The sequence below is a fragment of the Diadema setosum genome, unplaced genomic scaffold, assembly GCF_964275005.1.
Source record: "Diadema setosum unplaced genomic scaffold, eeDiaSeto1 scaffold_51, whole genome shotgun sequence".
In the NCBI taxonomy this organism is placed as follows: Eukaryota; Metazoa; Echinodermata; class Echinoidea; order Diadematoida; family Diadematidae; genus Diadema; species Diadema setosum.
In genome coordinates this window covers 134,827-146,761 of record NW_027307677.1, presented here as the reverse complement: position 1 = coordinate 146,761, position 11,935 = coordinate 134,827, and the positions used below count along the sequence as shown (strand labels likewise).

Below are 11,935 nucleotides of genomic sequence, written 5' to 3'. Positions count from 1 at the left end.
AGGACTTAAAGCTCTACCACTTTTGATTCTAGAGAAAAACATTTATATAATATTGACTGGCCTCGAGGGAGATACCAGAAAATATTGCCCAAACTGAAATAATATTGCCCGAGTTGAAGACGAGGGCAATATTCTTTCAGTGCGGGCAATACGTATCTGGTATCTCCCTCAAGGCCAGTCAATACCATACACTCTTAAAAATATCTAGTCATTTTGTGACTAGATTTTTGGTTCATATTTTTTTTAACTAAATTCTAGTTATTTTGACTAGAATTCTATCAACGTTCGAGCAAATTTGACTACAATCGAGTCAATCGTTTTTACGCTTTACTAGAACCGTCCTGTCAACACTTCTTTGAAACGTGATTGGCTCTTGTCTGCGCGCTGCACGCAAAGAGCTATGGCGGCGCATGCAGAGAGCAAAAGCGCTAAGCGTACTCGATCGCACGATTGTGAGAGTGTATGCTCGCCTAGCTAGGTACCTTTCTTGGTATGCTGAGCGTATATGTAACGCATGGATGATCGAGAGCGCGCAGTACACGTATTGATTGTACGTAGGCCTACGTACGTACTTGATCAAAATGGAGTTTGTGGCTGACAAGCTTTCTGAGTGGGGCCTCGACAAATTTATCAAAAATTTTGAGGGTAAGTGCTGTATTTATTTTGTAAAATCGTGTTTATAGAAGCTGTTGTAGTGTACATGCAGCTTCATATTAGGTATTGATTCAGTATTCGCTAAAACTGGCGAGCTCGGGGAGAGCTGCTGCTGCCTTGGGCCGGCCTATTTGCCTCAAATAAAGTTCGCGCCTAGCCTAATGTGTAAAACATGCTGCATGACCGTTGCGTTGTTGGGCAGCAATGATTGCTCAGCGTAAACATCGGTGAACATTGCCCAAAAGAATCCCCCCAAAATCGGCTTTGTAACAAATATTATGAAATCAAGCAATTGTAAGATATGCTGTTCCAATATTGGGAGGTCTTTAGTAATTTGGTTAGAGACGATTACGGTGATGTAATCGGATTTAGATCTACCGCACTTCACCACATTTCAATTGGCAGAACAGAAGGTTCACTTTTCGAATGAATTCACAAACAACCGCGCACTCGCAAGTCACAGGCGAACGAGCCGATCTCCGTCATTTTAGGGGGCTTAATTCATTTTGACTCAACCCTGTCAGTCCCCACCCGTCCTCTTCCTTTGGTCCAAGATCTAACTGGCACCTAAGTGCACTTGGTACAATGGTAGCCTATAGACCGGTGATCTATCGAGTCTCTGTACTGTAGACCTAGGCCTAGTACTCTATCTACCAGTGCCAAGTGGCAGTACGGGGGGGGGGGGGGGGGTTCCGGACATGGTTCGCGTGTGAAAACTTTACCTAATAACCTATACATAATAATACAAATACGAACCTACAAACAGTTGATGATAGGCAAAATTAAAGACAAGATTAAGGCTTGGATAGTCAGAGGTTGAATTATATGTGTACGGTTTTTTGTTTAGATTCGACTGTTGCAGAAATTTTGCGTAGATTCTTTGGAGGTCATTCCAAAGTTTTGGACTTATTGTAGTGTTTAACTGTTGGTATTGTGTGGTTGGTTGTATATAGGATCGTTTTTTCTATACATAATACACAATGAAAATGTGCGAAATCTGATAAATCTGTTACCATTTCTTGTCCCACTGAAATGATATTTGAATTCGGACAATGTTGTTGTGCTATTCACCAATGTGTATGTATATCGTGAGTTTCTTTTTTTTTTTTAACTATGATATTCGTGTACCGGTGATAATATTGTGCTATTTGTCAACGTGCTATTTGTCTAAGTGTATGGGCAATGCATGCGCACGTGTGTATAGACAATCTACTATTGTGAGTTTTTTTTTTTTATTTACCATTATTCTGTTGGATACACATGGCTCATGAAATAGCGCCTGCGAATTGAACATTGTTAGATTTGCCTGATTTGTATTTTCTGTACTTTAAAACAATCTACTGATTATACTAATGATGTTGTATACTTATCTATTATGTTTTTGAGTGATCCATGTATAACAATTTTACATACAATATGCACCCTTCTTTAATACCTCAAAGACTTAGACTCCTCATATACTAGACAATTTGAACATACTCTGAAAACGGCGTGAGAATTAACCTGTTAAATCATTGGATTTTCCCCTTCAAAGTGACCCCATGTATGAATGTATCATGTGCACGCGTTGATTTTGTACGGGAAATATATGGGGAGCGAACGTGCACGGTGTTTACATTCTCGCCGTACGATCGACGCTATCATATCACAAACGCACATTCGAGCGAACTGGCCTAAGTTAATGACATGTGTGAATAAATAACTCGTAACTTCTTGTGAGACTTTCACTGCGTCATTTTCATTCCAGACGCACTTATAGAAACTGTCTACTGTAAAACATATATTCGCGGCATGAATTTTACGCGAATTGGAGCCGACAGCCTTTTTTGCGGCATGAAATTTTCGTGAACTGCCACTGGCATTCAGTGCATATAGCCTAGTGTACATGCAAAAGAACTTTCGCGTGCATTTTAATTTCGCGAATCTTCACGCTCGCGAAATTCGCGAAATTACTAGTAAAATGCACGCGAACATTTCTCGTTTTACAGTACACGCACTTGAAATATGCGTCCGGTCCCACAACCTGTCCGGAGACTTAACGCTTGGTCACCAGAGTACCAGACAAAAGGTCTAACAGTTAGCCTTCATGTAGAAGAACTCTAGTAGATCTATAGACATAGTATAATGATATAGGTACTAGCTAGAGGCTAGTAATATTGTGAAATAGGTCCTCATTCACTTCTTCGCAAGCGCGCACTATCTTACTAGAATCTGGTCTAGTACGTTGCTTGGTCTTTTCCTGATACCGTAAGCCAGAAATATAGTCAAATACAATATAGATCTAGATACTTGGTAATTGAACATCTAGTCTCGATGTTTCTAACTATTCATTTTTGCTAGTCTAAAAACTAGCCCTTTCAGTCCTCTTCTCATTTGGTCTAGATCTAACTGACACTTGCGCTTGGTACAATGGTAGCCTAGACCTCGGATCTATGTGGTCTAGACCTACTGTAGAAACTACCACCAGTTCCAGACAAAAGGTCTAGCCTTCATGTAGAACCCCTAAATAGTGTAGAGGCATTATCGTGAAATAGGTCCACACTTATTCACTTCGCAAGCGCGCACTTGCGAACGTGTAAAATAGTTTTAGACTTAGTCTAGAATAGCCCGACCAGACGCTGTGCAGAGCCGGTTGAGCGACAGGGCTGTGTATGTACTATAATTAAGTCTAGAATTAAAAGTCTAATAGTAATGACACTAACAGATCTAAAGGGGAATTCGACAAACTGATGAACTACGATAGAAAGTACTTAGATACCTACTCGCATGCCACACGAGTGTACAAGTACGTAGCCCAGCAGATGCCGAGATATGGGGATAGATGTGATTCTATTGATGTTCAACATCAATTTATCGGCGGAGTCATTTACACTCAATGAAAAGGTATGGACACCAACTTCTTTTCTTTCATTGATACCAAATTTGTTAGGATTAGGTAGCGGCGTGGACTGGGGATAATGCAATAAAGGCAATTTTTGGCACAAAAATGCCGGGTTATCACAGCGCGTAACCTAGACCGATAGGTTCTGTCTCTTCTCGTTACCCCTCGAGAAGAGACAGATCCCATCGGTCCACGCGTAACAATGCGTCTCCATTGTGTCCTACGTTACCTGCATTAAGGATTTATAATGCAGTTATCATTTTTAGAAAAATTTGAAATGTCATCAAGAAATAAAGAAAATAATATGTTGCAAATTTCAATAATGAAATAGGAATCTCCTGCCTTATGAAATTGTAATTCTATTGGAGACTTCGGTGTCATGAGTTAAGTTAGTGCCATTCGACAGAATTACACTTTAAAGGGGAAGGCTAGTAACTGATCAGTGGGAATCAGTGGAAATGCTGGGAGATGATTGTTCCAATCCTTATGGGATTCATTCAAGAGTTCATTGTATATCTATTGTTGTGTGAAAATGATTTGCTTCAGAATGGTCTCATATTCAAGTAATGTGCAGTTTAATGCTTCCAGGTTAGCGTCCCTGGTCAGTGACGGAGCATTAATCTGCACACTACTTGAATATGAGACCATTGTGCAGTTTAATGCTTCCAGGTTAGCGTCCCTGGTCAGTGACGGAGCATTAATCTGCACACTACTTGAATATGAGACCATTCTGAAGCAAATCATTTTCACACAACAATAGATATACAATGAACTCTTGAATGAATCCCATAAGGATTGGAACAATCATCTCCCAGCATTTCCACTGATTCCCACTGATCAGTTACTAGCCTTCCCCTTTAATGCAGCAGGGATAAACCAATAAAGCTGCGCAGTGCACACACATAATTATTTACACCAGCCTACATTATGCCTCTCGTTTGGAAGTCACAAAGAGGGCTAATTTGATACACTGTATATTGTCCTACCAGGTGTAACAAACAGAAAAAAAAGCACAATGTACATTTACATGTCTAGTATGCATTTCAAGTCTTTTAAAAGACAAATATGAGAAAAAGTTAAACTGTGCCAAGTACATGTGGGCCTACTGAAAATTGAATAGTCGATTAGAGGCCAATGCTTTCATTAAGAGATTTCATGAGGTAACTTTGGTATTACACTTTTCATTTCTTTACAGAAAATGAAATCGACCAAGAAACGTTCTTTCTTCTGGAACCAGGAACAGTGATGGAGCTGATCCAACCTGTAGGACCACGATTGAAATTTCTCAGAGAACTCCAGAAACTGAAGGTGTATGAATTTTGAATAGAGAATTTATGAATAATGGGGTTTTTGTGTCCAAAATGTGGTAATATTGTCAGGGGAAATGAGAACAGCCTATTATGGCATCTTAAAATGATTCATCAAGTAATTGTTGGAAGGGAATTCACAGAGAGCATCGTATGTAGTCAAGATCAGTGTCAGCGTACTTATTCAGGACGTATTGCAATCTTCAAACAACATTTGAAACTCCATGCAAATCAAGAAGATGTTCTACCTGTACATCAAGATTTAGGGAACATTGATGAGAGTGAATCAGATGACGAATTGCATGTGCCTGCAGGTAATGAGGACGAAATTGCAGATGAACAAGTCTGGGATAATTTTGGACAAGAAGAAGTGGAAGAACATGCAGCTGCACTACTCTCTAAATTACTTGCTTCATCTAGTGTTCCCAAGTCACATGTTACACATGTTGTGCAGGAAACCAGTAGCTTGATTGAAGACATATGTTCATTTGTGAAGCACAAAACGCATGATTTTGCAGTTGCTGCCGGGATTCCAGATCATGATGAAAATTTTGAAGTACTCATGAAAGACATTGAATCTGTTTCACATCCGTTTCAAAATATGCAAACTGAATACAAGCGTGATGTGTTTTTGAAGAATAACGAATCATTTGTACAACCAGACGAGCTGCCACTTGGTGTTGCATATTACCCAAGACACAGTAAGACAACTGGAAACGTTGAACAAGTCATGAAAATGGTAACATTCCAATATGTGCCCATAAGATCTTTAATGAAAGTTCTTCTTGAAAAAACTGACCTGATGAAGATAGCAAATGATCATTCTCCAAGCAGTGATGGACTCCTGCGAGACTTTCAGGATGGTGCGTATTGTAAGCAAAATGCCTTTCTTTCCTCTCCGAACGTCATTAAGCTCATAATGTACATTGATGACTTTGAGGTGAGCAACCCACTTAGCCCTAAAGCAGGGACCCACAAGCTTGGGGCTGTGTACATGTCTATTGCCAACGTGCCACCAAAGTACAGGTCTGCTTTGAGAAACATCTTTCTTCTCATGTTGTTCAATGCGTCAGATGCCAAAATGTATGGTTACGAACCAATATTTAGGCAGTTTGTGCAAGACATCAACGCACTAGCATCAGATGGACTTGATGTCCATACGCCCATTTTCAACGGGAATGTCAAAGTAGTGATTGGTCAGGTTGTCGGTGACAATTTAGGTCTCCATGCACTTTTTGGCTTTGCGGAAGGTTTCACTGCAGATTTTCCATGCCGAACTTGTAAGATGTCTCGAGAAGAGACCAGATCAAAGACCATGGAACAAAAGGACATGCTTAGAACAATACAGAACTATGTTGATGACCTCGCTCGTGACAATCTGCAGGAAACGGGAGTAAAAATGAAATGCCCTCTTAATAGTGTCTTGCATTTCCATGTCATAACTAATAGGGCACCAGATGTCATGCATGACATGTTTGAAGGGGTGTGTCCACTAGAACTGAAATTGATTCTTAATGAGCTTATCATCAAGAAATTTTTCAGCATTGATTTGTTGAATGCAAGGCTTCTCAGTTTCAATTATGGCTTCCAAGAGAAGCAGAATAAACCTTGCCCAATCAGCAGGACATCTCTTCGCAGTCCAGATGGTGCAGCTGGTCAGAATGCAGGGCAGATGGTCTGCCTCATGACCCACATTGCTTTGATACTCTCAGACCTTGTTCCAGAAGATGATCCCCATTGGGAGTTGCTCATAGTCCTCTTAGAATGCTTGGACATCATATGTTCTCCAGTCATTGGCAGAGGTGACACATTGTATTTGGAAGAGTTAATCAGAGATCATCACACAGTCTTTCTCCAGCTCTTTCCTGAGAGGCATTTGAAACCCAAACACCACCATATGCTTCACTACTCCTCGGCCATGCGGGAAATAGGACCGGTAATTCATGTGTGGGCCATGAGGTTCGAAGCATTTCATAATTTCTCAAAAAGACTGGCCCACATTGCTTGCAATTTCCAGAACATTGGTAAAACACTTGCATACAGAAACCAGATGTTTCTCCTGTACAATCTGATGTCTAAGCAAGTGCTGGTGGAGAGACATGTTGAAATTGGACCAGGAGAATCTGTCCTTGTGTCTTCACTGCAAGACCATCAAGTGATTGTTGACTGTTTGCGAGTTCCTTTGTATGGTGATATCTATCTTGCAAAGTGGTGCAAGATTCATAGCACAGAGTATCGGCCCAACATGACAGTGCTCATCAAGAAGACCGAGCATGGTGAACCAGTGTTCGTACAAATACAACAGTTAATAGCAGTTGACTCTGAAGTGTATATCCTTGGAGAGGAATGGCTTACAACTGGTTACAAAAGACATTGCCATGCTTATACTGTTCTGGCCCAGAGACCGAGACATGTTGTTGTACAAGACGTCAAGACACTGCTAGACTACAGACCACTCCATGCAGCCAAATCCTACAAGCAAGGCGATGAGTAATATTACATTTGCCTGAGGCATAATGTTCACTAGGTTTGTACACAATTTATCAAAAACTTCAATTCAACATGACTAGAAAAAAAAGTTTTTTTTCTTTTAATTTGATGTTGCAAGATGTATTTTTTCATGTGTTGAATTAATTGACCACAACTTGAATAAGGGCAAGTCCAAGATAAGGTCCCCGAGAAGACGAAATTTCATCTTTGCTCTATATTGATATGTTTGGTATCATTTTGAAGCGTATGAGTTGAAGTTTTGAGATCCATATTTCTAAGCCATTAAGGCCTCTGAAATGTCCCATATGCAACGAACGAGTTATCTTTGATTGACCGATAACTGTTGCATTTTTAAATCCATTTTGACTACGAACTTGCATGAAAGTAAAGAAAAATTATTTGATGGATGTTTCCTTCATGTTCCCCCCGGCCCCCTCCTTTCCCAGGTAATTGTATCCCCACAGATTCTTTACTTTGCAGAAAAAGGCACTGCCCGCATCGAAGGTATCTGTTGACACATTTGGTATGTTACATGTTGAAAAAAATTAAACTACAGACAGAAAGTTGAGTTCAATAATTGTTTTCTTAGAATAATGGAGCTTGTATGATCTTCGAAAAATGGCATTATTATCAGGTACTTTCCCTAAACTTAGACTGCTTTTTTAAAAATCATTTCAATTATTATCAATTTGTATCAGATAGGCACTGCACACCTGTAATATTGTAGTGTACTTCGCTTTTCTCTTTCATGGCAGATGCAAGAAACGGGGAATGTGGACAATGCAGCCCCTGATGATGCTGTAGGTCAAGAACAAGAGAAAAATGATGAAGCGCCATCTAAAAAGCGCGGCCGCAAAGTTAGTCTTTCCTGACACCAATGTTGTCATACACTTTATGTTAAGCCTTAGAGTCAGGAGCATAGTTCAAACTTTTGCAATGGAAGATGTAGAAGTCATTTCAGACCGGCAAACTGTCAAGAAAGATAAAAAGCCTCACAGGATGGACAAAATCATACCCTTGAGAGAGGTGTTTAACATTTGCATTCATGTATCATGTATCAATCAGGTTATGAACAAGCCTTGATTAAGGTGGGCATTGATAAAAAGCAAATGAATTTGATGTAGTACATTCATAGTCAGTGTGGCAACTAATGGTTAGAATTATATTGTACCTGATAAAAATGGAATTTTTTATAAGCAAATAGTTTGAATGATTTGGATGAGTGCATTCACTTGAATTTGTTGAAAGTAAAATCAACATTTGATTTTAGTGTAGGATAACAAGTTCTAAGATGTATTTGATTTTGTGTGATGTATTGTATATCATTGCTTTGCAGGATATGCCCCCCTCCCAAAAACAAAAACAAAAACAAACAAAAGTGGAAGTCTCTGAACCCATGGTTTGATGTTACAAATTATGTGGAACAAAAACAAAATCTGTTCTAAAATGTAGCTAATCAAAATACAAAGGTTTAATGAATGTCACAAGTCAATGCCTGGGAGACAATTAAGTTTCAAATGTGCGTGCACTGTGTAGCCAAATGTGACAGTAAGATACATGTATATCTGTTTACAGGAGCCAGAGCCAGAAGTGGGGAATGAGCTGAACGAGGAGATAATGGCTCAGAGATCTCGCCCTGATGTGAGCAGATCCCTAGTATGTTTATCATTTTTATGTTAATGCATCTTTGTTCTGCCTGTCTCAGATAACTGGAAGGACAAATATCAAATTGTCTGCTTTTCCTCAGTCTGTCCTCAATTTAAAGTTGATGGGTGACCTTGAAAACAATAATTTATTTACTTTGAGCCATTGATGCAGTAAGATGAAGGAAAAATTAAGAAGCATAACTAAATGGAATAGAGAACATGTTATACTGTACAGCTTTGTTTATAGCACTGTTTTCCAATTCCCCGTAGATTCACCTTGTTTATAGCTGACTGTACATTGGGTGTTTTGGGTTGAATGGATTCTTTTTTAATGTTGAAATTTAGGTTTTTTGAAGGAAGATTTTTTTGTTTTAATCTGTCGTCCAACCTTCAAATAATTGTATTTGATTCTTTGTCTAGAGTATCAAGGGCATTCTTCAACAGACCAAAGGAGATAAAGATCTTGTCAAGGAAATGGAGGCAGGGCTGCTAACACCTCAGTCAAGGAAGCGTGTTGTTGGAATACTTGTAACTCATCTAATCAAACACCATGGAAAATAGTAAGTTTCTGTGATCTTGTTTTCATCAAAAATTTAAGTTTACCTGCAAGACTCTATAATGGTCAAAAGCAACCATATGAAATTTAAAATCATTGATTTGGGGTAAGGCGTTTGATACTAGCTACGGTGTAGAGCCATTTTTCTGAGTCAATGTCATTCCCGAAATTTGCTACTTCTTTTACTTCAGCGATCATGGGAAGACCTTTATTTTGCTCAATATGGCATACAATGAAATGCCGAAGAATAAGCAGCACAGACTACCTCCTGACCATTTGCTGTGGACAATGGAAACAATGTCTTCAGCTGTGGCAGTTATACTGTACTGTCTCCACTGCATGAATCAACATGAACTCGGCTGTCTGCGCAGTTTTCTATGGAATGCTGTTGCATTACATAAATGATTGGTGCAATGATCCCTAGAGACAAAAAAGAAGCCAATTTCGGAAAATGCATTGCCTCAGAAAAATGGATCTAGTATTCAAATGCCTCAATCCAAATTAATGATCATAAAATCACTTTGTTGAAAAAAAGAATATTCTACCTTTTGAAAAAGTGTCATATAACTTATGTCATATCACTTATGATGTTGAAGATATTGACGATCGTAAGTGTTGCGTTCTTTCAGGTCACCCTGTATATATCGGATGCCCCCCCCCCCCAAAAAAAAAAAAAAAAAAAAAAAAATGGTGCATGGGACACTTCTTAAAAGGATGTTATTGTCCACTTTTTTTTCTACAGCCCAAGAACGAGTGAGAAGTTGAAGATGGCCCAGTCGATTGTAAAGGAATTTCCACGACTCAACAACTCAAAGGGAGATGGCTACGTAAGTTCTTGCTGAACAGACGCTATGTAAAAATGAATTGTGCTATAGAAAACTGTCAGCCAATCGTGGGTTGCGTGACACCCAGAACTTATGTATTAATAGTTTCATTTACAATTATCAATTCTCGCAAATGGTTCAATGTATCTTCATGGAACTTGGTACATATGCATGTACTGACTGACAGGGTTATCTAGGGAATTTAGGGGTCATGGGTCAATAGTCAGGGGGTCAAAGGGCAAGGGTAACCCCTCAAAATGTTACTATTTCCCTCATATACTAGTTTATGCAATGATTGCATTATTAGTTTTTATATTCAATATGTACATGTATTACTTAATCGAGATTCTCTTGGAAATTTCCAGCCAGAAGGTCAAAGGTTAAGGGTCAAAGGTCAGGTTTAAATTAAAAAAAGATATATTTTGTACTGTAATTACACTCTTTCTTCATACCTTGAAAATTATACTCTATGCATAAACTTAAAATAAGGTCGGTCAGAAAATTTTCAATTCCCCAAATATGTGTACCTGCACTCTTTAATAGACAATTATAGCAAACCCAGATCATGGAAAGTGAACATTCAACATATTTCTGGCAAACCTGTCATTTCGATATTTTGCCAGTTACTAGAGTATGTGAAACTGTCATCACACATTGTGAAGACATTGTACTATACACCTATTGGAAGAATAATGCATTATGGCGGAGGCATCAGTCGCCATAGCGACATTTCTAGTTCTTTTTTTGTTTGAACTACTGCTAGTCTTATCTTAACATCTCACATACATGTGCCCGTGGACTGACTGGGCATACATTGTATGAACTGTTGTGCTGCTGTAGGCCCTTTTACAATTTCTGATAATATGAACTTGGAAAATGCTGGGAAAATGGCTATTTGATCCAGTTGTTCCCCCAAAATGGCACTGTATCAAGCGGTGAGCACTTTAATGTATATGTTACTGGAAAACTTCACCAAGAGACATATAGGGTTTAAGGTACAGATGTACCTTCTATCAATAAATATAGGAGACCTTAAAAATATCCTTAGAAAGCTTATTCAGTTATGCAATATACCTAAAGGCATTTTCCATTTTCTCTATTGATTATTTATAAATCAGGCAGTTTGGTTCTCTCCAAGTGTGGGAAATCATGATGCCACAGGTTTCCTTGAGACCCGTCTGCGCAATGTCAGGAAAAGAGATCCAGTGAAGGAAGGGAGGCACACAAGCAGCTCGGTGAAGCCATTGCCTAGGGTTCAACTACATGTGTCTCACGGTAAGCAGATGGATGTAGCCATTTACAAAATGTACTTGCTGGAGGGAATTTCTTATGAAAGGTAAGGTGAAGATAACAAGAAATCAATAAATGCTTATTAAATCAGCCTAGTAATGTATACATTGATGTATTTTCTTCCTGTCAAAATTTTTTGCTTGTATTGTGCTCATTTGCAAGGAATGTTTTATGAGATATAAGGTGTAGATAAGACACATAAAGAAATTATATTCATTAAATTAACTTGTGATGCAGTCTTCCTTGATTTTGAATTTGAATTACTTTATACACCTCAATAAAATAGT

The 11,935-nt window shown here is 38.9% G+C and overlaps 1 protein-coding gene across 1 annotated transcript; it reads left to right on the top strand.

Moving 5' to 3' along the window:
• The first annotated feature begins 581 nt into the window (after positions 1-581).
• LOC140245885 (uncharacterized) lies at positions 582-10,291 on the top strand. The gene is made up of 6 exons (XM_072325367.1): positions 582-645; positions 5,157-5,278; positions 5,651-7,132; positions 8,088-8,189; positions 8,908-8,973; positions 10,277-10,291. Exons 1-6 carry the CDS (start codon positions 582-584, stop codon positions 10,289-10,291), a joined length of 1,851 nt encoding a protein of 616 aa, XP_072181468.1.
• Positions 10,292-11,935: the final 1,644 nt, after the last annotated feature.